At 38.6% G+C, this 27,343-nt stretch overlaps 2 protein-coding genes across 2 annotated transcripts; one reads left to right on the top strand and one right to left on the bottom strand.

The window, feature by feature from the left end:
• Positions 1-7,271: 7,271 nt before the first annotated feature.
• On the bottom strand, positions 7,272-15,722 carry ca7 (carbonic anhydrase VII). The gene is made up of 7 exons (XM_023424296.2): positions 15,610-15,722; positions 13,977-14,174; positions 11,968-12,086; positions 11,668-11,763; positions 11,372-11,434; positions 11,096-11,251; positions 7,272-8,794 (listed from the first exon to the last, which is right to left on the bottom strand). The coding sequence occupies exons 1-7, from the start codon at positions 15,644-15,646 to the stop codon at positions 8,675-8,677; spliced, it is 789 nt and encodes a 262-aa protein (XP_023280064.1). The 5' UTR covers positions 15,647-15,722; the 3' UTR covers positions 7,272-8,674.
• A 1,090-nt stretch (positions 15,723-16,812) lies between these two features.
• On the top strand, positions 16,813-23,594 carry nae1 (nedd8 activating enzyme E1 subunit 1). Its single transcript, XM_023424396.2, has 20 exons — positions 16,813-16,909; positions 17,337-17,440; positions 17,531-17,591; positions 17,689-17,719; positions 17,940-18,011; positions 18,350-18,429; positions 18,707-18,816; positions 19,072-19,181; positions 19,284-19,346; positions 19,465-19,528; positions 19,628-19,719; positions 19,872-19,931; positions 20,064-20,197; positions 20,368-20,443; positions 21,078-21,117; positions 21,701-21,787; positions 21,915-22,007; positions 22,534-22,648; positions 22,751-22,800; positions 22,921-23,594. The coding sequence occupies exons 1-20, from the start codon at positions 16,860-16,862 to the stop codon at positions 23,028-23,030; spliced, it is 1,602 nt and encodes a 533-aa protein (XP_023280164.1). The 5' UTR covers positions 16,813-16,859; the 3' UTR covers positions 23,031-23,594.
• Positions 23,595-27,343: the final 3,749 nt, after the last annotated feature.

Raw genomic sequence — 27,343 nt, 5'->3', positions numbered from 1 at the left:
AAATATTACTGAAAATATTTTTGAAACAAATCATTAAAAACTAAGTTAATGATAAATACCAATTGTATACAATCATAAATGCCAAAATAAAGTAACTAGAAACAGTCTCTCTCTCTTAAATACACACAAATAACATAGACAATCAAGTTACTAAAAAAATCCATCCCACAAATAGATTAACAAGAGAACCTACTTGAAGCCTGACCTATCTTGCTTTCATCATCAATTAGCACCAAAATTATATACAATCATAAACACCAAAATAAAGTAACACACGTAGCTAACATAACTCTCTATTTATCTATGTACTGTAGATACCAATAAACAAGACACACACGCACGTGGTGGTGTGCAGACTAGTTTACTATTCTAAACGATTTCACAGTATCATGAATGAATTGTGGTTTATTTGGCACCACCTCTGAGAGTGAGAAATGGCGCCAGCTCCCACACGGTGACATGACGTCATGACGTTATGTGCAAATGAGCGATAGAAAACCGTTCACGCAAATGTAACTATTTTTTTTTTTTTGCAAGCGCTGTGTGCCTAAATCTGCCATTGTGAATGTATATTAGCGTTACTGTTTGTTCGATGTCCATAGTATGTGCCCAGGTGCCTCTTAATGTTTTATTCAGCAGGTTACATGGAAGAGCTTCAGTTGTCCAGATCATTAACTGAACTCTTCTTCTGTCTTTTAAACCCTGAAATATGCAGAATGGCACATGTAACTATGTGTTTTACATTGTGATACATATTCCATTCGTTTTAACTGCAGAGCCACACATTTTAGCGTACCCCAAGTAAAACATATTACTTTGCACTCCGACACCTACTGTATATTCATCTGTATTTCATCTTTATCGGTATTGATCCTGTACTCATCTATTATTCTTTTCATATCTTGTTTTGTGATAAAAACAAAGCTTACTGATAATGCTGTCCGCTTTTTTTGAACTCCTGAATGAGATATTATTCTCATGATAAGGTTTCAGGATGTAGCAACGAAAGGCTGAGCGACTGAGGATGTTGCTAAGAAAGTCCAGGATTAGCAATTATATGTAATGAATAAAAAAGTTGAAGAAGAGACAGTGAAGCTTGACCTATATTAGTCAAATAAAGCCGCAGTTATGGGTCTTACTATTTTTATAGCTCTCATGTCACAATAGTTCTTGTCATGTGACTGTTGTAATAATGCCAATCATCATTTCACAATAGTGGACATGCTTATCTGTCATCAGGGCAGAGCTCCATAAACACTAAGTGGATGGAAAGAATCTGAGGGCAAGAATCACCAAGCCGTTAACTCAGCAGCTGTTAGGCGGTTCGTTTCTGTAAGGGATGCAGGCTGTCCAACACTGTAGGCCGACTGATTACTGTTTTTACTTGACTGTGCTTTCCAGCATTGGGCCGAGGGCTCGGTATACATGTGACCTATTGAACAGTGACTGGAAAGCTTTGCAAGTGGTGCTGTCAACACCAGGACATAAATACAGCTAAAGATAGGGTGATGTGGCTTTCGCCCAGGTTTCTGGTCAGCCAAAGGCTTTTTATAGAAACACTCTGATTTATAAAAGGCTAACAGGGACTATTTTTGACCCATTGGGCTTGGGGGATAGGGATCTTGGAAACTTGTGACGCTTCTGGGTGCATGACTGACCCCTCTGACTTGAATGTGTCGACGGTGGTTGGTTGTGGGAGTTGCAGCAGATAGCAGATGCGGCCGGGATCAAACTGGCCAAAGGCCTGTGATGTTTTTGGAGACAATCCAGAGAGACAGGCAGAGAGATGATCACATGGGTCTACCCCAGTCAAACCCATTAAGTTATCAGATCACTCTTTAATGGGTCTGTCTGGAGATGGAATTTAAGTAAAGCTTTGATTCACTCCAATTCACATGAATTGAAATTAAATGTATGACTTGTCCTGAATTTGAAGGATCAAGTACTGTATATACTTGATGATATCGTTCTTGTTATATTTCAGCATAAGCATACAAGTTCAATTCAGATTGGCCGCCCTCACATTTAACCAATCTGTCCATGTCCAGTTTTTTGTTAATTTTCTACTTCCTTTATAATATATAGCAGAGTCTGTAAATCACACTTGTTCTTAGTCATGCAATATTGTAATGTCTCTCTGTCGCTTGGTGTGTCCATCATTTCTGGTTCAGACTGAAATGTTTCAAACTATTGGATTGATTGCCACATTTTGTACAGACATTCATTTTCCCCAGAGGATGCATCATCCTGATTCGTCTTACTAGCACCACCGTAAGATTGACATTTGTGGTTTTGGATAAAATGTCTTGACAACTCCTTAACTTTTCATCCAGCACCATCATCAGGTCAAAATTTCAATTTGTCCAATACTTTGGTTTATGATCAGATACCTGCAAAACTAATGACATCAGCCTCAGGCACACTTTGTGGTCAATGCTAATTAGCTAGGTTAGTATGCTTAAACGTGCTAAACTAAGACGGTGAACCTGGTAAATATTTCTCGCTAAATGCCAGAATTTTAGCATGTCATTATGACCATGCTAACATGCTAATATTAGCCTTTAGTTCAATGCACAACTGGGCCACTAAGTACAGCCACACAGAGCTGCCAGAATGGCTGTAAACGCTTTGTCTAGTTACTACTTAAAAAGTCAAGGAGTAGGTCACACTTATGAAAACATGATGTCTAATGGTCAATAGTCATTCAAAATAAATTGTAGAATTCTTGGAACCCTTATAAGCTGATAGGATAGCATTATAATAAAGTTTATATGGTGTCTCACCTTGATGGTACACCAAAAAAGAAATCTACAGTGTATCACGCCTCTAGTCAGTGCAGCGAAAAGATTTGGTCTGTTAGTTATTCATGCCAAGGAAATGACACCGATAAAGCAAAAAACTGTCTAGCCAATTTTAACTCATGTTTATTATAATAATGGGCTTCTGCAACCACTGGTTTATATCACCTCTCTTCAACCTTGACTGAAAAAGCTCCCAATGTAAATCTCTTTATTCTTAAGTCTCCAGGGGTTAGTTTTACAAATCTACCCAGCGAGCCAAATGTCTCTGACGCTGATTTTAAACAGGCGTGTATGAAATAGATAGGGGTTGACCAAGCTATGATGCAGTGCTGACTGTGTGTGTTGCTATAGACACTGTGTGCAAACAGAGGATCTTGGACTGACTCGGGGGGGCTCAAAGGGTCACTGAGTAAAGTCAGGCGAGTTCCCTAAGGCACCATGTAGGTGTCTGTTGCCCACTCAGAGTACTTCATGGCTCAATCCTGAGAAACCAGACTCAGATGTCAGGGTGTGACTGTCATACCTCACATACTGAGTATCAGAGTCTCAATCAACACTTACTGTATGTATCATGACTAACTAACAGATTTGGCCAAAAATCAAATACCAAGGCCAGAGGAGACTAACAGATATTTTCAAGAAAAGTAGTCCATAGATCAAAGCTTTAATGGTGTGAGTTGATGGCCAAGTATAGAATTACAGATCATGACCTCTCTCCCATGACAGCGAACCACTGTTTTCTTTAATTATCATAACAGACCACCAACAGTGTGCCCAAGGCCCAAGAGAGGGAACCTCATCTCTTCTTCTGATGTGTTTAGATTTATAATCCACTCAGTAAACCAAGGCCACTGCCTGACAACCTTAATATTATTTGGTGTATATACACAACCCATAAAAGGTGTATATTGTTTGGCAAGTTGTTATGGTTGTACGTTAAACCCGACCATGAACCTGGGTGAGGGCCAAACATCAGCATCCACGAATTACAGGTGGTGTGTGGTTGATTTGAACGGAATAAGTCAAAGATCAGAGTCCAGCGTCCACACAAAATAGATAACGTGCTGCTAAATAAAGCTCCCTTATAAATACAGAAACACACACGTGTCGACATAGGGGAAAGAAGCGTCAGATATTTCTGTAGTATGGTTTGATTTTCTGACAGGGTGATGGCGATGGATCACTGGCTCATAGACAAGTAGGGGAGATATGAGCTGGCCAAACGTTTGTGTTGTGTTACATGTGCTGTTTGTATCCATGGCAACTGCACCGTGGCCATGTTCCCTGATTGCCAGATAGAGTCGCTGTCCTTGACAATATTGAGAAACTAAATGTGATTTAGAGGTGGAGTGTCACGTTTTCGGCGTTACTGCTGAAAGAAGGAGAAGTGACTGTCTGTGTGGACTGTGGCGTCATAAAAACTCTGAGATTAGGAGGTCAGATACAATAATTTGGTTTAGATTAAGTAGTAACTGTGTTTTCATGGCACGTGGTTTGAGTCTTTGCAACGTCATGACAGTCAAACGTAACAAAAGAGTATTATATTGCATAAGAATGAAATTAGATAATCAAACTTCACTTCAAGAGGCTCTACAGCAGTTTATTATTTTTACTTTTACTAGCACTGTTATTTTCCCTGTTATCTCTATTGTGACGCAAGCTCCAAAAACACTGGATGCTACTCTTCTCACAATGCAAACTGGTAGCATTTTATGTTAATACCTCTCTACTTCTCTCAAACTCCATGCTGCCGGCTGTGGTGGACTGTAATGTAGTATATTTACTCAAGTGTTTAGAGGTATTTGTACTTTGATTGTTACTTTACTGTGCTTCTAATCTAACACATCTCAGAAGGAAATATTGCACTTTTTTACTCCACTACATTCATTAGCTATAGTTTCTAGTTATTTTGCAAATCCACTTATTAAATACAAAACGTTGGATGAGCTTATAAAACACAATGCATTGCTATAGGTTAATCTACCTTAAAATTAGCTCCTCCTGCAATGAGCTGCAATACAAAAATGCTGCAGACACATTAATGCATCACTAATAATAATCCAATGACATGTAGATTCTGATAACTTTTACTTTTGAGACTGAATGCATCTTGATACTTTACTAAGTAACATTTTGAATACAGAGTTTTTATTTGCAATGGAGAATTTTTACACTGTGGGCAACTGTGAGCAGTTTTCTAATCCTCAGCAAAGCTCCATCAGAGCCACAGAGGACATTTTTCAGCAGGCTGACAGATCACTCCTCATGAGCAGTAAATTGATTTTGACTTATAAAATAAGTGGAGTTTAAAGAATGCACCATATGTTTGAGGGATTGGCCTGTACATACTATGTAATAGTTAGCTGTGTCTCCATGCATTCACTCATACATTTCTCAGGATTTCACAAACGCATACATTATTCAGCGATTCTCTCAAGAACATTTTTCTGCTGCTTGTTAGTCCTGCAGCTTTGTGTTTCAGAAGTTGCTCAGATGTTGCTGTGTCTGGGAAAAGTCACTACAACAAGCAAATAGATATCCTGATGCTAAAAATACATGTGACTGACTCTATTTCTGAGACCTGACTGTAATATCTTATTACATGGCACATTGATTGTGGCTGAGGATGATGTGCCTGCTCAGGTATTCTCTGGCTCAATAAAGCTGCCTGATGCTATTTTGGAAGGATTATTTGGTATGTGTTAAATATACTCCGCACACACCCACTTTAATTTTTTATTCATTAATGTGCAAATCTGAATTTTTCCATAACCATCAGAAGTTCGATTGGAAATGAAACCAAACGGGGTAATACAACCTCTTGATACAAACAACACTTACACAGCGGCAAGGAGCACAGACAAAGGCAAGGTCGAGTGTAATTGATAGTAAAAAAAAAAAGCTTAGATGTCAGCTATGTGTTCTGCGGTAGTCAGCTATAATCTATAAATTGCGTAATTTAGATTCCACATTAAGCTATTTGCATGTATAGCACTGGTGTCTGTGGTTTATTTTTACTTTTTAAAACTAAATCATTGTCTGATAAAAGTCAAATCTGAATATCACTCTACACAGTCTATGGCAACACTGCATGTGACACAAAAGAGAGTGGATGCTGCCACCTACAGGAATAACAGATGAATGTATTGTGTAGATGATACAAAAACAGTATCTTAAAAAAAATGGAAATGAATAGATCTGAGGAAGAAAATAAAGGTAAAAATGTCAGCACAGAAGAGCAGGTACAGCAGAAAACATAAATCCAGTACAAATGTGCCAATAGATTCTAGGATCTAAATATGTGATGCGCTTAAATCATGTTATTCTGACTTGATCACAAATATATTATACAAATATATTCTTTGGCTTCCTTGTGTTACATTTGGGCCCAGGTTCTTTTCTTTTTCACTTCAGACAGATTTTGCTGATTCTCAATCTGTCAACTTCACTAAACTGATCTCAATTTCAGTTCATTTTATTAGAAATATAGGCCTACCACAAGAACAAGAATACACAATCTAGGATTTCAGTCTGCAAATAGCCCTCCATCTTGCCATGTGATTGCCAACATGAACAGCCACATGTTGAAGTCAAAAGAATTGAATGATTTTCTAAAATTTGTTTTAATGCTTCTTTTTTGGGGGGTACAGCTTTAAAAATGCAGAACAACTCACAGTCAAAACTCACACTCAGAACAAATACTTCTTTGTTCTTAGTTCTTGTGTCAACTCATTAATTCAGGATTCAATTTAAAAACAAAGTTGTCCCCCATATATTTGCTGTCACCAACTATATATTACTGTGATTCTTTTCTCATAAGGCTGTTTTTGTTTGTGTATCTCTGGATGAACAGGGAGGCATTGGATAAAATCCATTCATTGATATGATATTGATACTTTTTTTATCGGTAAGAAAATTCTTCATTCGTTCGCCCCATTCAGAAACACGTACAGGAGTAAAGAGGTGTACTGGCCTCCTTCTACATTTCAGCCACACCCAGGGCAATTTATTACAATATTAGTTTATTGATAGTATTAACTATGAACACTCTACCATGCCTAATTTAAGGGCCAAATAAAACTTGTTCAATGAACACAGTTGGTAAATAATTGACTGTGATCAGTCCATGTTCGTTCTCTCTGTCCCTCAGCCTCCCAGGCTACAACCTGGCTACTAATTACCCTGGACCCAGCTCTGATCAGTGAGAGTGAGTTTAAACATTTGCTTGAATGACACCTCCTTTAAAAACATACTGTTGATACCAGGTACAAAGTTCAGTTATAGCAACTTAAAGAAGGCGATCAATGCTTTTTAGTATGAAGAGAAACAGCTGCCTGTGTATCAGGAATGTAAGTGCCTGCTCGTGCTCATTTGGCATATATCTGGCTTTTAAACAACACACAAAAATACAAGACCATAAATGTAAAGTGTTATGTTGACAGCATGAATAAAAGCTAGAATCCCAAATGATCAAGGACAAAAAGATTTATTTCTGTATAAATGTTAATCTACAAATCTGATCGGACCACTTCAAATGATTTTGAATGCATTACAAAACATATTCAAACCACCCAAAAATGACATTTTTTAAATGTTCTTTCACATCACCGACATAAACTAACCACAACTGAGGTGCCTTTTATTCATGTGTGTGTTTTGTTGTCTGAGAACAACATAAGTTTATCCCTGCCATATACCTCTGCATTAGTAACATCCAAGTCCATCTAAATAAGTACCAGCATTGCACAAAGCTGCCATAACTCACCCAAGTGAGTCACCAGGGTCTCTTGCAGGGTTTTACATACTGGACTGTGCTTATAGTTTTCTTACATGCGTAGCTTCAGAGGAGAGCTGTTAACAACAGTGTGCATTACCTCCTGCCTATAGCAGAAGCACTGGACCAGGAAATGTGACACTTTAGGTAGTACGAATGAAGACTGATTGAGGGAAAAAAATTCTAAATTAGTTAATTGGACTCTTGTTAGGGCTCCTGGAGTTTAATAAATCCTGTAAGAGAAATAGTTGTGAATATAGATTTTTGGTTTAATCTGGAGAGCATGCTAAAAATAATAAATCAGTCCGCTGGGGGTGAACCTCTCAGTCTCTTGAGCTCCAAAGGACCTGAGCCTTTCATGCCCTCTGTCATGGCCAAACAGACCAGTTAAAGCAAATGCAGCACTAATCCAATCCCACCTCCAGTTGCATTTGCTGGACTGGAAGGGCTCTGTGGCCAGAAGGACTGGGTATCCACCAGCAATAGACTGGATCAACGAGGGATCAGTTGGGATCAGTATGGAGGCCGAGGCTGTGCATCTGCAGACGGCAGAGTGGTGCGATACCAGTCTGCAAACAGCAACTGACTGGTATACAGATTTTCCAGTTACATACATATAATAGCACCATACAAGAATTTGCTGCTAGTTGATGTAGCACCTTGTTGCCACGGCAACACTTGTTGTCCTTGAACAGCTTATGAAAGTACAAGTACACATCCAACATTTGAATTTTCATTTAAGTATAGCTCATAATAATAAGATAATGCCACATAGTACTTTTAGTCAAATAATAAACCTATTGGCATTAATATTATATTGCTTTATAATATCCATTTTATTTTTCCCTAAAAATCATTCAGAATCCAATTCCTCCCTCTGCCAGTGAAGCTTCTGACCAGCAGAGGGAAACATGCATCTCAATGTGCCGGCAGTGATGAGAATTACTCCCTGAACTTTTTTCCCCTCTGTACAAAGTAAATCTGAAATCCTCCTCAGGACAAGCTACCATGAGGTAAACATTACACTCAGATTAATGCATTCACTGTTGTCTAAAAGAGCTTTTTGTCATCTATGATTTCAGATCCCCTGAGGTCACGTTTAATTGGAGGAACGCACTTTCCTGCCTTTGAGAGGCTGGGGAGGCCTGAAGTTGTTTTCCATGCGTATCCTCTGATCCTCTTCCTCTCCAGTGAACAGAAGCATCCTAAACTTGCCCAGCTGCATTGAGATAGACAAAAAGACAGAATTTTCCTTTAATATTTTGCACACAAATTGATTTTGATAGTTTGTTTTGTTATAACAGGGTCTGTGCACAACCTTTACACACGGGTGAACTTATTGTCAACAAATCACATGAAAAAAAACAAAAAAAACAAAACCAACAATACAGTGATCCATTTCTGACTTCCCTGCCCTGATCCCATTTCAACAAATAATCAAATTTATGCTTTCATTTAAAAAAAAACAAACAAAGGTTCAGTAATTAGGAAAAAAAATAAAATAATAATAAGCAGCAACAACAACAACTGGGATTTGTAGTTTTGGCAAACAGGAATATTTAATGCATTTGTTGGGGACTATTTTCAGCAGCAGTTTTGTTTTTGTCTCTAGTGAGTATTTATGGCAGCAGGATGGTGCATGTAGGATCGTCTCAGAACAAACTTCAATGCCCATTTTCTTTGTTATGAGGAAACATGTCTTTCCGTGCAGTGATGTAACTCACTGATGTGTTTTTAATAGTTTTGGAGCTTTAGGGCACAGAGGAATAAGCTATATCAGGCTGGCTATTCAGACAATACTTGTTAGTAGGAACAATTCATTTTTTATTTCATGTTCTTTTAATGGTATTTGCTGACAAGAAAAAAAATTTAAAAAAATTATTATTACCACTTAACTCGAACTATCTACGCACTGCACCCTATTTTCTGCATTTCCCTTTAAGCTTTCTTATTATATGGGGTTATGAAAAACAAAATATCCTGTTACATAAGGGCTTTTCCCTGTTGGGTCTCCATGCAAGCATTTCTCAATTAAAGCCCTGTACCCATGCAGTCATCCATCCATCAGGATAATCAGCTGGAGGGGATCAAAGGCTTGAGGCCTTGAGTCACAGGCTGTGGGGCCAGTTGCCTAGCTTACCCCCCCCCCCACTCCCCAGATAAGCTATAGACAGATCGTTCATGACTACACCCAAGGTGCCGCCATCATTAGAACTCCTGGTTTCTCATGTACAGTCCAGGAGTTAAATATGGAGAACTAGACTAGAAAAGATCAACAAAGTGAGAGGGTATAATCCAAAGGCTGGCAGCAGTCGCCGGAGGGCCGGCTCACAGGGAGACCTGGAAGGCATGTGCTGCACACATCCAGTTAGTCAGCTTAACTTGTCAACAACCTGGGGTTATCAGACCTAAACTTCCTGATTAAGTTCAGTGCAAAGAGGGGTGGATAAAAACCAAGTAAACCTTAACAGGGCATTCCCCATGAATGATGTGCTGCTCCTTTTAGTGGCATCTAAATATAGCATCATAGTTGAGCCAAACATTTCTGGAAATGCAACAGCACAGAGGTAAACCCCACCACCATCCACCCCTACATCTACTAAAACATTGGCATACTGATCCAGTGATGCTGAACCGTGGTTTGACAACAAAGGAGGCAGTGGATCCCCGGAGCGTAGTGGAGCATAGCCATTAACATTACACAGGCCAGGAAGCATGGATTTCACAACTGACTGATCAACTGCAGCATCCGTGCCTTAACCTCCACTCACTTACAAATAAAACATGACATTTCTGACTGGATGCGATGCCGTCATTTAAGCCTAAAAAGTTATTTCAGACAGCCCTCCTTTAAATTTGAAAACTTCACAGTCTGAGAAAAGAACACATTCGAGATGAAAAATATGGGTGCAGATTACTGGCTTCAGCAGATGTGTGAAACTAATCAGCAGTACTCTAGAGCTGAACATACACATGCAGTCAGCAATCAAGAAAACATAATGCAAGTTTTGTTTATCACTGTTATTTTAGATATTAATATCTATTTGAATAATGACTAAACATCTCTCATTCATATTGAATGAGAGATGTTTGGCTTGCAGACTACTGGTGCTGTAATTGTCTATTTTTAAGCCTTGGTGGTAGATCTAGTCTTAGTCAAGGCAAATATAAATCTTGTGCCAGAGAGGTTTCCCCACTACTGGCTTGCAGGCCAGATAGCTGGATCGGGGTTAATGCTGTGTATGAATGGCTGTGCTGCATGATCTAAAACAGTATATAACTATTACAGATATGAGTTTTTGTGTGTTGATTAATGGAAGCAATCAAAAAATATGCAAGAAATGCATTTTTTGGCCTTCTCATTTTTTAGACATCACTTTGACATCATTATATTTTATGTTATTTTGTATGTCGCAGAGCTTTCGTAGATGTACTAAGGTTTCCAACAGTATGTTCAGTGCTGCACATGCTGGAAATCTGGCATAAATTGTGGTCAAAGGAACATGTTTACAAAGTGTACCTGTTTTTCAGATACAATGATTGGCTCCTTCAGGACAATCCAGGTGACACTCTCATGTAGGGGGGGCGTGGTCAGAGATCCCAGGTAGGTCCAGTAGTGTAGGCTGCTGGGTAGGAGGCACTTGGGGTTGAAACCTTTGAAATCTGTGACGCTGCCCTGTAATGGAAAGAACATACACAATAGCTTTTATATTACTGCAATAATGCTAAGGGCAGGTCATAAAAAATAAAAAAGTACATGTGATAAAATCCAGTATCAATCAACACCAGTACCGACCTTAAATTTCACCATGTACAGAGCGTCTGTGATCATGTGGAGCCATCTGTGGTCGTCACCTGTCTTTCATGACAGACAGATTGTTTTTGATATTTGATCTGTGACTTTTGGAGAGACTCTACACCAAATATTTTTGTATATACACTTGGTATAATCTACAAAATATCACAACATTTTATGTCTGCTTCTGTTCCAAGTTGGCATGACTTAAAAACAGCTGTTAGGCTGATACCAAACGGAGAGGAAAGAGGGCACATCGACAGAGCACAGAACTGCGCTTAAGAGAAAAATCTTACCTCTAAAAAGATGCCGAGGACAGCGAGGCCATCGGGAGCTGTTGCCGCCTCCCCAAACGTCTTGTACTTGACAGCGTTCCAGTGTACTAAGTGAAGCTAAAGGGCAGAAACAGGAAGAAAGAGGGAAACGGAAATAAAAAAAAAAAAATCTCAAATATCTATTTGAATTTTATTTTATCATTTTATTGGGACATTCATCGTTGTAACTTTTACCTTACTACACATCTCAAAAAGTGGGTTAGTCTGCATTTTGTTTATCAGACAATCACACACTGAAGTATTAAATCCCAAAACATTCACCTCAGATGCGTAGCTATTCCCTGCAACAGTGTGCTCCGAGCCATGGCAGCCCTTTCCGCCCCAGTGGAAGTGAAACTGTTTCAGTTTGTAGGGGTTGTCAAGAGGGCCTCCCTGGATTACTGTCGAAGATGAGGAGAAATTTTTTTTTTTAAAATGGTACACACACACACACACACACACATACACACGATGTTGTGCTGGACAAACTGTATTACACAGGACTCCTGTGTGTAGCACCATCCAAACAGCTTGGTACCACTGCAGAACACACACTCACACCACAGGATGAGTCAACCTGTTAACACCCAGCACACCTTTAAATCAAATTTCTCACTCAAAGCTGAGACATGAGCATGAACAGACAGACTGACTGCTTCACCAATAAATCATTAGACCTATGATGAACAGGCTGTAGGTTGAGATGCAAATAGCCAATCCTCTACCATATAAAACTATGCTTAAGCTACTTTAGGTTTTATTTAACTTTCTATTCAGGTCCATTGGCGTACAAGTATTCAGAGAAACTTTAATGTATGTCTTGATGAAATTCAGTCCATTATTAGGAGAGTGCAGACTGGTTTCTGAGCCTGTGAGCTTCACTGCTGTGCAGGGACTTCTAGGCTAATCTGATTGTTATTCATTGTGATGCTGCTGACATCTTTCTGACAAAACAGGCCACACCAGTCCAGGTCAGATTAACCAGGCAGGAATGGCACAAAAAGCAAAGCAGTTATCTCATTCATCTTACAATATAAATGTAGCACAACCACAAGAACAATGGGATCTTAGTGGCTATATTTAGACATGCCAGACTATTTACTGTCACTGAGGTGATTAGTAGATATCCACTTATAAATAACGGATGTGCTGAATCAGGAATTTAAGAGCGATAATAATGGTGTAAATCCTGACCATGGTAATGCTGACATTAATGACTGCCTGAGGAAAGAAATGTTAATTACAATTATGACTGGTCCTGTTATGCTTATTATTCTAACATTCAAAGCCATATTACTGATATACAATCACCACATGCAGCCATCAGTTGAATAGTGTACACCGGCCTTAAATGAACTTTTCTTTACATTAGCCCATCCTTATTTTCTTACCAAAACAACGGTGACACAGAACACAGTCATTTGAGAATATATGCTTGTGAATATATGCTTGTGTGTGTATAACATGACCCAGCCATAAGCAGCAAACTGACAACAGCAGGTTTAGAGGATTTGTGCATGTCATTTGAACTATGGAAAAATGCTGAGGAAGTGCATTAGTTTTCCTACAGGTCTCCTCTGTCATTAATGATTTTAACAGATAGCTGCTTTCTTACTCTGTGGAAACTGAGCCAAAACAGCCCAACATTTCTGAGCTTATCATTCATGTTAATGATGGGGTGGTTAACATGGATCCACCCAGTGATAAAAGCAAACAGGGTCATAATAACCACTGAGAACAGCTAAGTTTATTATATCTCTTGTCCAGCAGACAGATGCTCATACAGTTAACTGCTGGATAAACTTTCCTGCAGCATAATCAGAGGCTTACTGTCAACCTTTGATTACGGGCAGTTATGCACATGGTTTGCACTTTTGGAAAATTAAGGTAATCCCAACTTTCAAGTCTATGTTTCTTGAAAGTAAACTTTCAGCACAGACTTCCACTGCGTGTGGCTGACGGCAGATATCAGAGCTAGGGATATCCATAAACTATGACCTCTGTCAATAATTTCATGAAAGTCAATCTTTTAATACAACCATAGATCATGTCATAATCAATGCCCATATTCCCTGCCAAGACATTACTCTCCACATCTCCACACACTCCACATCTAGACCTAACTGTGACCCGCATGGATTGTGCAGATCTAAAACCACACCATATCTGAACTGGTTGGTTGGTTTGTTTGAAACTATGATATTTCCTTTCTTTACAAAATATAATAAAAAACAGTCAACTTCTAGAAAATGAAGTAACAAGTAAATAAGTCAAGACCACCTTTTTCTTACCTGAACGGTCATCCGAGTCCTCAAACTCCACAACTACGGAGTGTCCATTATTGGCAATGTTGATGGAGGTACACTGATCGTAGTTTAGGACGATCGGGCCAAGACCAGGGTCATGTGAAGCCTGATGAGGTATGATGTCAATGGGAGACTGCCGGTTCCCCTGAGCAACAGGGTAGTTTTTGTGCCATACAGAAGGACCTGGACATATGAGACAGTAAGCAATAAACAGACCAGACTTTAATATATCCAGTACCGCACTTATGTCTCCAGCTTCATCGCTTAAACAAATAAGAGATTTCACTGGGTCACGTTGAAAGAAAAATATTAAATTCTTGCTAAAGCATCATACTAGAATAAAGTTTTAGTTTTTAATTTAACACAGCTAATTTGGTTGTAACTACTGCGAACCACTAACTGATTAAAGGTCTGTTTCCCCAAGGAACAACTTTAAGTGGGACCATCAGCATAAAATTGAAACATCAAGAATCAAAAAGAAATCAATGAAAAATGACTCAAGACTGTCTTGTTTAGTGATCACACTAAATGATGCTACATAGTAAATAGAGCAACTTGTCTTGAAGACAATCTCACAAAGCACCTTATTAGGAACACCATACTAACACTGGGCAGGGCCACCCTTTGCTGTCAAAACAACCTCAGTTCTTAAGTGCATAGATTCCAAAAGATGTTGGAAACGTTACCTTGAGAATCTGATCCAAGTTGACATGATTGCATCACATTATATCTGCAGATTTGTCAGCTGCACATTCATGACACTCTCATGCTGAAAGATAGATGGTAAATTGTGGCCATAAAGGGCAGAGAATGATGCATCGTTGCCCAAAGTGTGCCAAGAAAACATTCCCCGCACCAATACACCACCAGCAGCAGCCTGCATTTGAAACAAAGCAGGTTGTCTCCATGGATTCATGTTGTTGAAGCCAGAAATCTCAGCAGAAATCCAGGTCCATCAGATCAGGCTATGTATTTCCAGTCTTCAACTGTCCAGTTTTGGCCTGTGCCCACAGTAGCCTCAGATTTCACTTCTTGGCTGACAGCATTGAGAGAACCAGTCTGGCCAGTCTCCTCTGACCTCTCTCATCAACAAAGTTTCCTCTGCAGAACTGCTGCTCACTGGATGTCTTTTGTACCATTCTGAATGCCATGGTCAAAAATCACTATGATCACATTTTTCCCCATTCGGATGTTTGATGTGAAAATGAAGTGATTTCATGCATTGTACTGCTGCCACATGATTGTATGATTAGATAGTCTATTTGCATGAATAAGCAGGTGTACAGGGTTTCCTAATGAAGTGCTCACTGAGCGTGTATTTGGCCGTGGCCCTGATGCAATGAAATGTTTTTCACTCAAGGGACCAGGACAAATCTAGTGGAAAGTCAGGTTGAGGTTACAGCAGTCATCCCTTTAAGCACGGGACTAATCTCGCATTAACAGCCATTTTAACACCCATTACGTTCCTCTTCTGGATAAAACACGCAGTGCCCCAAGCAAAACAAAATCACAGCAAACATTTATTGTGTATATTGAGGGTTAATTGCCTCCACTGTATGGATGCGAAAGCAGTAGGCTACAGACTCCTCCTGGAGCTGGGGATGCTGTAGGATCTTACCGTCCTCTTTTCCATATCCCCAGTGATTCCCTGTCATTGTCCCTGTTTGTGGATCCAAGTCTAACCGAGCTGTCGTTGTCTGACTCCTTCACTCCGGTGCGCACGTGGGGGGACGGACACGAACATCAGTGAGTGCAGCAATTGATGAAGTTTATGTAGTGGCCAAAGGGGAGGGCAATTATCCCTTTCTTGACACGCCTCTCCACGCCCACGCACGCACACACACACGCACACGCGCGCGCGCGCGCACACACACACACACACACACACACATATACACACACACAGTCCACCTGTCGAGGGTTTTAAAACTAATCTTGTCCAGTGTCACCGCATTAGGGTCGGCCCTTTTTGGATTTAATGATTAGATATGATTACAATACGATTATATAAATTAGAAATATACCGAATGTCTTTTGCTATTCTAAAGTGATAATGACTGTTTATATACCTTATTCAGGTGAACCATTTAGATAGAAATTTTCAAGAGACGACAGAATGTAGCATAAAAAATAAATAAAAACAATTCATAAACAGATGGCCCGGAAGAGAAAAAAAATACTAACACGAAATACAAAATTGTAATAATAAAAATAACACGCCTCAGCAATTGCAATTGCATTGTGTTTGGGAAAATTTAAACATAGGATCAGTGTTTTATGAAGACTATCAGTCTCTCTTAATGAGAACTTAATTACAGGCTACAAATGCATGTGTAATGTACCCATAAACAGACATACTGTGCATATCTGAAACATGATCAGCCCTAATACTGTTTTAAATTTTCAATACTGAAATGTACAAATACAACAACAAAAGTCATGTAAAAAGGTCAGGTAAAAGTACAAAAATATAAACATCAAAGACTAAATAAAATACCAAAAGGAGAAGTACTCATTTGAATTGCCCGTTTCATTGTGTTATTATTTAATGTTGTAGTTGGTTTCGATGAAGCTGATTTTACTGGTCGGTAACTTGTGAATTTTGATGCACTATGTATTTTATATGCGTATATTTTGATGTATATGCACAAAGAGGACTGCACTCCTCTTATTTCATATATAAAATAATATTAATCATACACGTCTTGACAATTCAATTATCCATCATACATGTATCGGTATCAGTATCGCGGTGAGAATTTGTGTCGAAAGTGCGAGTCTGACGTTTTGTGACGGCATTTTTGTGTCGAATCTACCCTCTGAGAGAGTTAAAATGCGTCCATAGACATCACTCTTTGGAAGGAAACCATGGCAGCCACCAAAACCTCCAAAGAACAGAAATACGACAGGCAGCTCAGGTACGTTTAAACAACGCCGTGCACTTGTAAAATAACTTTTTTGTTCCTTTAACTAAATGTTATAAGTATTTTATGTGAGCGGTCACAGCAGAAACATTGGCGAAGCATAAATGCTAATGTTAGCTAGCGTTAGCTTGCTGTGTGCGTTGTAGCTATAACAGCTAACACTTAAACTTAAAGGTTAATGCGATGGTTAACGAATGCTCTGTTTTTCTGTTTGGTGTTGCTAGCCCATCAAAACTGTCAGCTTGTCTAATAGCAACCATATTAACTGCATTTGATGGTTAAACGAGTGTAACAATAAGGAAATGAATGGCATTGAAGCTATCATACCAGTAGCTAAGTCAGGGGCTCACTGTTTTTGCAGCAGTTGAGGATGAATGTTATCACTAGATGGCAACACACTTGTTATGTTGTGTGCTTTCAGACTGTGGGGTGACCATGGTCAGGAAACACTGGAGAATGCACATGTTTGTCTCATCAACGCCACAGCAACTGGAACAGAGATACTGAAGAACCTGGTACTTCCAGGTACACAGATGTGGCTCTCTGTGTTGGTGATAATGCTGCAGGTGCTGATGAAAGCATCACACTGACTGAATTAATCGATCTCCTTGTCAGGTATTGGAGCATTCACCATAGTTGATGGACACACAGTTTCTGGGGAAGATGTTGGAAACAAGTAAGACACCAGTGTTTCTTTGAAAGTTGAGCTAAGCTTAAGTTGTATGTGTTAGTTTTACTTCTGTATTCATGGACCTCTTGATCTTGTCTTGCAGCTTTTTCCTTAACAAAAACAGTATTGGAAAGGTATGCTATGCTGAAATTAAGAAATGTATGTTTTATGATCATATCTATTTTTCTGTCACAAGTGCACACACACACACAGCATTTCCTATTTTTCCCATCGTATTGTTGCATCTTTTCTTCATGGTTGTTCATAGTTATTTTTAATATTCTTCTTAGTACAAAAAAAGTGCAATGCATCTGCATATTTGTATGAGCCCTGACCTTAATTTTTATGTTGCAGAACAGAGCACAGGCGGCCACTGAGCTACTACAAGAACTTAACAGTGATGTCTCTGGAAACTTTGTCGAAGAGGTTGGTATTGTCTAGGGCTTGGCAAGGTGCCACAGATGTCTTCACAATGGGTATTATGTTTCAGTGGGAAATGAAATCACACAAATAGTTTATATTATCATACCAATGACAATATTTACATCACACTAAAACACATTAAAATGGTGAAAAATGCTTTACAAGGTAAAACAGACGCAAGACCTAGTGCCTATACATTACAACAATAACAGAGATCAAAAATACTATAAGTATAAGTTTTCATTATATAAAAATAGGTCTATGGATACAACATATGCTGTGTAAATATGTAAATGTAATGAACAGTATTATCACTCTTGTATTTGCTATTACTCTTATAGAGTCCAGATAAACTCCTGGACAATGATCCAGAGTTTTTCCACAGGTTTACCATCGTCATCGGTGTCCATTTGCCAGAAAGGTATGAGATATAGTTCATCTTTACTCTCAGCCTTTATTGTAACAAGAGTTTGTATGAAATTATGTATGAATTTTGTGTTTCTGACCCAGCCAAAGTTTACTTAACATGTTGCTGTTCAGTCAGTGTAATAGATGATTGAGATAAGATTTCTACCGTTTTAATTTTTTAGAAAATGTTTACTTTGTCTTTTGCAGAAACTGGTTTTGAATTGGCCTGATGATCTATTTTTTTCTTTTCTGTCCAATAAACTTGTCAAATTATCTTTTAAATTCAACAGCACATGTTTGAGGCTCGGCTCAGTTCTGTGGAGTGCTACGGTACCTTTCCTAGTCTGTAAAACCTATGGCCTTATCGGCTACATGAGACTAGTGCTGCGGGAGCACACAGGTTAGTGCCCAGTGTTTGTCTAGAATTCCATTTTACATGTGTAATGGTTTCAGTTTACAGTGAAGCATGTACCATTGAAACTGCTAATTTAGCACTAATTATAAAATGCCATAAATTACCCTCTCATTTACATGAGATTATCGACATCTCATCTGCTTGTATCCACCCTTTTTGGTACATATCTATTTCACTGTGGCTCATAGTTTGTAGGTATAATTGTTTAATATATATTGACCTTTTAACACCTCTCTTCAGTGATTGAATCTCATCCAGACAATGCTTTGGAGGACCTGAGGTTAGACCAGCCTTTTGGCGAATTTAAGAACCACATTCAGTCCTATGACCTTGATAGCATGGAGAAGAAGGTGTGTAGATTGGAGTCAGCACATGTGTGTTTGCACATTAGTCATTATAAACCTTGCCAGCTTTACACAACTGATATTGTTCCTATTTTATTTAACCTCTAGGATCACAGTCACACACCATGGGTTATCATTCTTGCCAAATACCTGGAGAAATGGCTTAGTGAGGTACAGTACATTTTCTGTGGTGTATCTCTTTGACAAAGACTCCATCACTGATATTCATTCTTGAGTGTTTTTGTTAGTGTTGCTATACATTAAAATGTTTTTGCTCTTGTCTTTGTAGCATAACGGTCAGCCACCAAAAAATTACAAGGAGAAAGAGGCTTTCAGACAGTTTATTCGGGAAGGTATCTGTTGACTTCTTAATGCGGTTGCTTATAAATTCAGTGACTTGGCTGTGTAACTGAAACTTATCTGTGATTTATTTTTATTTTGTGTTCCTTCAGGGATCCTGAAGAATGAGAATGGTGTCCCAGAGGATGAAGAAAATTTTGAGGAAGCTATTAAGAATGTCAACACTGCTTTAAATCCAACCAAGGTGCCAGATCTAAAATGCTCTTGGTTTTTTAAGAGTTATCTTGTGTCAACATATCTCACATTTAAACCTCCAATCAGTCTGTTTTCTATGGTGTTATAGTCAAGAGTTAAGTCTAGTGAGAGTCCTCATGTAATGTCTCTTGTTTTCTGCAGATTCCTAATACTGTTGAAGACCTCTTCAATAGTGAGCAGTGTAACAACATCACATCACAGGTTTTGACTTTTTTCCAAAGACAATTCTATTAAAAAATCGGCACAGTTGTAACATAGTTTTCAAATAAGTAGTTATTGGGATTATTGCCTTTTTAAACTGTGGTGTGTATTCTGTTCATATGTGTTTATCAGTCTGCGGCCTTCTGGGTGATGCTCAGAGCCGTCAAGGAGTTTGTTCACAATGAAGGCAGTGGAAGCCTACCTGTACGGGGAACCATCCCAGATATGATCGCAGACTCTCAGAAGTTTATCAACCTTCAAAATGTGTAAGTGTGGACTATGTGAGTGCTTGCTGTACAGATAAATTTGTAGAGGGCAAAAGTTCTTTGTAGTGAAACATTGTGTCCAGTTCTGTATTTCTTTTTCTAACAGTGCATGATTTAATAATTTGGCTTTGTGGGTGTGTTGCTATTCATTTGTTTTTCTTTTATTTCAGTTACAGGGAAAAGGCCATGCAGGACGCATCAGCTGTTTCTAAGCATGTGGAATGTCTAATGCAGTCTGTTGGAAAGGTATGCTGTAATCCCATGTCCTCACTGAATTACTGTGGAGGTTAGTCAGAAAAAAGTTTGAATTTAGTGCTCAATCAATTAATTCCTTATGTGTTAAAAATAAATGTCAGCTAAGTCTCATGAATTAGCTGTGATTTTGCAACATTAGATTTGATGTATCACAATATGCGCTCTAAAACCAATGTCACAATATTGCTCTTTTTGTGATGATCAAAGGCTAACAGTTAGCTGCTTAAAAGCCTGATATAGGCAAATCTATCCAACAAATAGTGGTCAAGAGAAAGTATGTGACACGCCCCACAAAAAAGCACTTACAAGAAAGTGACTAAACGCTATCCATGCATTGGGAATATATTCGTTGAGCTTACAACGGTATCCAGGCAAGTTCAACCAACTTGAGAAGCCACTTTGTGATTTAAGTGAGCAAACCTACAACAAAAATCTGGTATTATTTCAGCAGGAAATCAGATTTTTCCTTTGTGTCCTCTTTGTGACTTTTGAATGACTCTTGCATGCAGCCATGTTAGGATTTAATTATAAAAGCATTAATAGATTTTGCCCTGACATACTCGATAAATGCATTACATTGAAAGGGATTTCCTCTGAAATTACTTTCAATTTTCCTTTCGACAAGCCACCAGAGAGCATCTCGGAAAAGGACATCAAACTGCTCTGTAAGTAACCTACTCTTTAACTAACAACCCTAACTCTCACAGTTTTATGTTCAGTGGGCATATTTGCATCCACAAATCCAAACATATTTTTTTGAGTTATTATTTAATATTGAGATGAGGAGTTGTGGTTTAATTGTGTCACAGATTTATTATATTACATTATAAAATAAGTTATGTAACACAAGGAAATTGGTTATAATGTCTCTGCTTGAAATAATGCAGCCTTTAATTAAACACTGTAATTAGTGTAATATCCATGTAAACATACCTACTTGGGGATCTGTTTTGACATGCATGTATTTACAAACGTTGGTATAATGTCTGAATTGAAACTGCCTTACGCCATATGTACATCAATTTAATATTGTTACTAATTTTGCAGCACTTGAAAGCACCACATCTGTAATGTGTTGCCATCATGCACCAGTACTGCCTTTTTTAATCTCAATTTTGTATTTCTCTTGTAATGCTCTCACTGTGTGATCCCTCTGGACTCGAGACAACTCAATCTGTTACATTGTAGGCTTTTGCAGCACCTGCAATAGGTTTATTCCTAACTGTGGGCATTTATGTTGGTGTCTAGGTAAGAATGCATCCTTTCTGAGGGTAGTGCGCTGCAGATCTCTGGCTGAAGAATATGGTGTTGATTCAGTAAATAAAGATGAAATCAGTAAGTTGAAAATAAATTTCCTTTCTGACTGTCTGGTGTTGTTGAGTTTGAGCTTACTCTAGTACCATTTTCTATTCTGCTAAGCATTAAGTATATTCACTGATTAGCAAAAGCTGTGTCTTCTCAGCCTCATGCATGGACAGTCCAGATAGCGAGATGGTCTTCTACCTCATGCTTCGCGCCGTTGATCGCTTCTATCAGCAGCACTCCCGCTACCCAGGTACGGCCAAGGTTCATACAGGTTTTTTCTTTAACAAACTGAAGATGTGAAACACTTCCATGGAGCTGACTTGAACCGTCACAATTTTCTAAAATCAGATGTTTTTTTGTGTTTGGTAAAATTTGTTGCTGATTTTTGTACAAGGCAGAACTGGTCAGTCATTGACAGACCATATCAACCTGGGCCATCTATAGGGAAAGAAAATAGTAGCGTCTTGAAATTTAAATCCACATTTATGTGTACGCATACAAGTAAAAGAAAGTAGTACATGCTACAACTTTAAAATGCTTGTGCAGCCTGCAGTAAATGACCATTACAGCTGCAGACATTTTATAGCTCCTTTACATTTAACATTTATATCACTTTTTGGGTCTTTAGATTATATTGGTAGAGCTGCTTTGTCAGTATCAATATAATAAAGTCATCATCCCTAGAGCTCTGGGGAGAGCGCCGTGATGTTAAAATGGGCTGGCAGGTGTATCAAGAGGTAGATCATTCCTCCTGATACCATGTCTTCTCTTACCAGGAGTTTACAACTACCAGGTTGAGGAAGACATCAGCAAACTGAAGCTCTGTGTAAACAGCCTACTGCAGGAGTACAGCCTCAATATCAACATCAAAGACGACTATATCCATGAGTTGTAAGTCATTGTCACTGCTGAATTCACTGTTTAGAATGATTGTTAAAGACTGTGCCAAATGATGATTAATTTTTTCCCATACACCCTTTATATATCCTGCAGCTGTCGGTATGGTGCGGCAGAGCCACACACAGTTGCAGCATTTTTGGGAGGTAAAGTTATAGGCCTCTTCCGAAATCAATTGATCCTTGATTCATATGTGCGGCATATCTCACTCAAACAGAGGTAATAAATCAAAGCTGTCTAATAAATTTGTCAATATGTTTGTTTAGGATCAGCTGCTCAAGAGGCCATCAAGATCATCAGCCACCAGTTTGTGCCCTTTAGCAACACTTTCATTTACAACGCAATGTCACAGACCTCTGCCACCTTTCATTTGTGAATTTGGTTACTAATCCTGGGTTTTCTTACAGAAATATCAGACAAAATAGGGCAAAAATGAAAGATGCATTTACTGAACCAACTGGCTTTCTGGAAACTGCACATGATGATTTGAAAGAGGGGAGGAACAAGAAAGCACTTTTATCACTTCATAAATGTGTGCACTTAGAAAATATTTGTCATGGAGATCGTAAGTCAGGACTCTTTAGACTAAGTGCTCTGTTGATCATAAAGCCTTGCTGTCTTCTCAGAAGTTCCTGAAGGGGAATAAGTCAGGTAGCACCCACAGAGGATTTCTTTAAACATTTTTTTTGGTGTTCAGCAGACATCATTAAACAAAGCTGGAAATGAAACTAGCAGATTCAAAAGATTCATGTGTAATATTTCCATTTGTGAAACCCCACATTTATGGATGGTATATTACAATGTAGCACCACTTTGTCTACTTTAATCACAGCTGTCTCTTTATTGTATTGTGTTTGGAACAAGGTGGGAGATTTTTGGTTAAAATGAACAAATGTTGTGTTTTAACTCCCATGCACTGCTATAAAAACATTCAACATTTTACCTGAATTTGTTTACTTTTATATTAAGGTGAAGTGAACACATACTCAGCACGCATCTTTTACAGTGTGCAAAAATGTCGATGTCCCTAGTGTCTGCCAACTGCTGGGCTGGCACAGTTTCACCACTGTTCAGATACACTCTTGTAAACACACAGAGTTAAGCGACCGTGATTTGTTGACTAGTTTAAAAGTTGAAACAAGGATTACACAGTTATTTAGCCAGAATAAATGTTAGCTGACAAGCATGTGAGCTTCTTCAGAGGCCCTTAATGTGACTTGCCCCCTGGCAGGATTATGATGACTTTTGTTGGGAGTGGATGACATTATTTAATCCAACACTAGAGGGCACTCTTCCATGTTTTACCATTCCCAGGTCATCATGTAGTTCCAAGTTTATTTTGCATACTCTGTTCGGTGACCAATTCCTAAATGCTGACCCTTGCATTTGACGTAGTTAGTTGTAGGATGTTAACAAAAAACTAGTAATGTTAATTATCAACCAGTATGTTGTTTCTTAGTAACTCTCTCTGAGATGCCTAGTGTATATAGAGGACACTGGTCTTCGTAGTGGTGAGTAAGATCCAACATGCAGCACAGAACCCTGTCAGAGAATGATGATGTGAGGGTCATTGTGATGTAACTGTTGGGCAGAGTGAAGATTCTCATTTGTTGTTTTCTTCCCAGACTGGCTGAATGGAAATTTGCCCTCAGCAGATCTTTTCCTTGTAAGACTCTATCCAACCCCCACCCCCTGACACACACACACACACACGCACACACACCCCCAGCTCTCCCCATACAGCTATCTGTCTCACATTCTCACACACATACACACCCTCCGTCTCTGTTTGTCTGAGAGGGATAGAGCAGGTTGCCAAGAAGTACTCTGGCCATTTCCTAAATGAAGATTTTGTCCACTGCCTCTTAAAGATTATCACGTGTCCATCCATCCACCCACTGGCTCTGAAGATTATCATGTAGCAGTGCCAGGTTTATTAGTCCAAACCAGACAGTTTCCTTTTTGTGAAGTTAGAGACGCAGCCCACTAACTACTGGAAGAAAAAAAAAAGAGCTTAATCTCAGATAAATACTGTGCATAATGTCATCAGAGGTAGAATAGTTGTTCACATAATATGCCTCTGGAACTGTTACCTATGCTGTATTGGTTTTAAACCTGCCAGGTTTTTCCCTTTCTACCAGGTCTGTCTATGTCCACTACTTAAATAAAGAAAACACTGAGGGAGTAGGATTTCCTTTAAAACAAATTAAACATTCACATTACTTTAACTGTGTGCTATTGGTTATTTTATCTCTGAAATTGCCTGAGACATTTATTTTGAGAAGATGAGTTTCATTCTTTTGAGACTGCATACTGGAGAACACCACTTCTATAGCAGTTTTTTAGGGGTATTAAAGCATAGTTCTGATTTATACTGGTTTTAAGACCCTTTGAACTCCAAAACATAATTTAGTTAACTTTTATACTATTGAACATCTACTCCATCTCTATCTTCTCCTACCAACAATGAGACTTAACAGTACAGACAGGGCATGAGTTCACGGTCACTAGTATCTTAGTGTGTGTTCGGACAATTTGTATACAGCTGTGTCAACATCTTAACATTCAGTGCTGACCATTTAAACGCACCAGGATGGCTTCAGTTATTGCTCTGTATCTGCTTCGTACTATCAGAGCTTGAGTGTTTCCTTGTAACCTAACACCCTCACTCTTATAAGGACGGTTACTGACATGAGATAACAGAGAAACAAACAGGCCAAGGAGACCTTTTTGTCTCACAACAATTTATGGTGCAGCCCCACACCCTTTCTTGCTTTTTTCCTTTTTTTAATTAAGTGTTCACATGGTAATGGTACGCTTCAGAGAAGGCACTGCAAAAAGTTTGAAAAATTAAAGAGAAAATAATTAGATTTAAAGACGGAAAAGTAAAAGCAGTTTGTTTTACTGTATTAAGTTCAAAATACAAAACAAATGCCACCACAACTGATTCATAGTTACATTAGAATTAACTTTATAATTAAATAATTGCAGTAATCTAACATCAGAATTGTTGCTGGACCAATTGAAATGATGAAATGTGAATTATCTGATGTGTGTTGGTTTTACATGCTCATTTATGCTCACTAAATGAGCTATTGTTTTTCTAACTAATTAAAATATCAATACAATTAAACCATACCAGTGTCAGCAGCTTCCAAGAAAAATCATACATAACCAGCAGTACCTGTGATGAATGACTAGTGTAAATCATAGTTGTTTTTTTTTAATGGTGCACAGGGTAGTTGTGTCATTACTTACAAAATTAGTAAATCAGCTACAGCAGTTGAGCTCACTAAGCAAACTTAATTTTGTTGTTTCTCACTCACCTGGTAATCTGATTGTTGTGTGTGCTGATAGTTTTGAAAAGAGCTGAAATATTTTCTAAATGCCTGTAGGTGAGGTGGTCATGCTCAGATACATTCCTGTAAAAAAGGGCCTCTATGATATGATATTATGAACTATCACTATGCGAAATGTTTCTTTTTTTATCTAATTTGGCATGTGTCTATGCATGTGCAATGTTTCAGCAAGCAGAAGGTTCCTGATCTGTTAGCATGTGGTTGCTATTTTCTACTTAAAACCAATGGACAGAAATTAAACGTTTCATTACACACTTGAATTTAAGAAGATGAAAGGTTGTAGGCTTGCTTTTCCAAGAAAAACCTGTTCTTTAAACCCATAACTTCTTTACTGTCAGTTTCATCATATAATACTGAATTTCAAACTGATCAGTTCTAAATCCTTTGATTATGAATTTTCTCTCCAAATTCACGTCACACTGTGCTGATATGTGTGTTTTATTTCTCTTAATCCGTCATCAACCTACACTAAACTGATATTCACTTAGCTAGCCTCATGGCTATCTTTGGCCACTTCGGGGCATTGGATACAAGTTGTGAGCACAACATTGACATACAGAATAATCGCCTTTTGAGTTGATCAACAGTGACTTTTTTGTTGTAGAGGAGCATTATAATTCATTTGGGGTTGTTATTCTTGCCACCTGGTGAAATTGAGTCTTTTTAGCTCTGATATCGCCTTATATCTGGCTCCCTTGCTGCCAAATGCTCCACTGTGTTCACCAGCTAGTCGCTAACTGTGACTGTCTGCTGTTTGGTGCTGAAACTCTCTATAAAACTTTAAAATGTCGAAGTCAGCCGCAGATCAGATTGGGGTAATAATTCTCTGTGGGTTTATCACTACGGCCAACTCCTTTTACATTGTTACACTCTTTTTACATTAATGTCATTTGAAACATTATTATAGAAATATCAATAATAGTCACTTTAAGGAGAAATTATTATCCACTGCACTGTCATCTTCAACTTTAAATCTTTAAATCTATTTAATGAAGAGTGAGTGAAAATGCCAATTAAAATAAAAAAAAAAAGTTTGCACACTTTTCATGCACGCATGTGTACTTTGCCTCCTCTGCTGCATTCATGTGTTATCAAGACCTCAGCTTCCAGGCTCAGCTTGTAACTGCTTTATCTTTCAAGCCACAGGAGAAGCCCGACAATGGGTGCAAGAGTGTGTGTGCTCACTTGTGTGTGTTTGTTTGGGGGAGTTAGGGGGAGGGGCTGGTCGTTAATGTTGAAATCAATCAGTAAATCAGAAGCACAGCCTGCAGAGGGGCCACTGCCAGCGATGACTCTCACTAGAAGCTTCAAGTAATAAAAGGAGAGAGGG

This window comes from Seriola lalandi, unplaced genomic scaffold (assembly GCF_002814215.2).
Source record: "Seriola lalandi dorsalis isolate HSWRI2012SDOR001 ecotype SW California unplaced genomic scaffold, Sedor1 jcf7180002054735, whole genome shotgun sequence".
Classification (NCBI taxonomy): Eukaryota; Metazoa; Chordata; class Actinopteri; order Carangiformes; family Carangidae; genus Seriola; species Seriola lalandi.
Note: the sequence above shows the minus strand (reverse complement) of the source record. Positions and strands in the feature narration are given on the sequence as shown.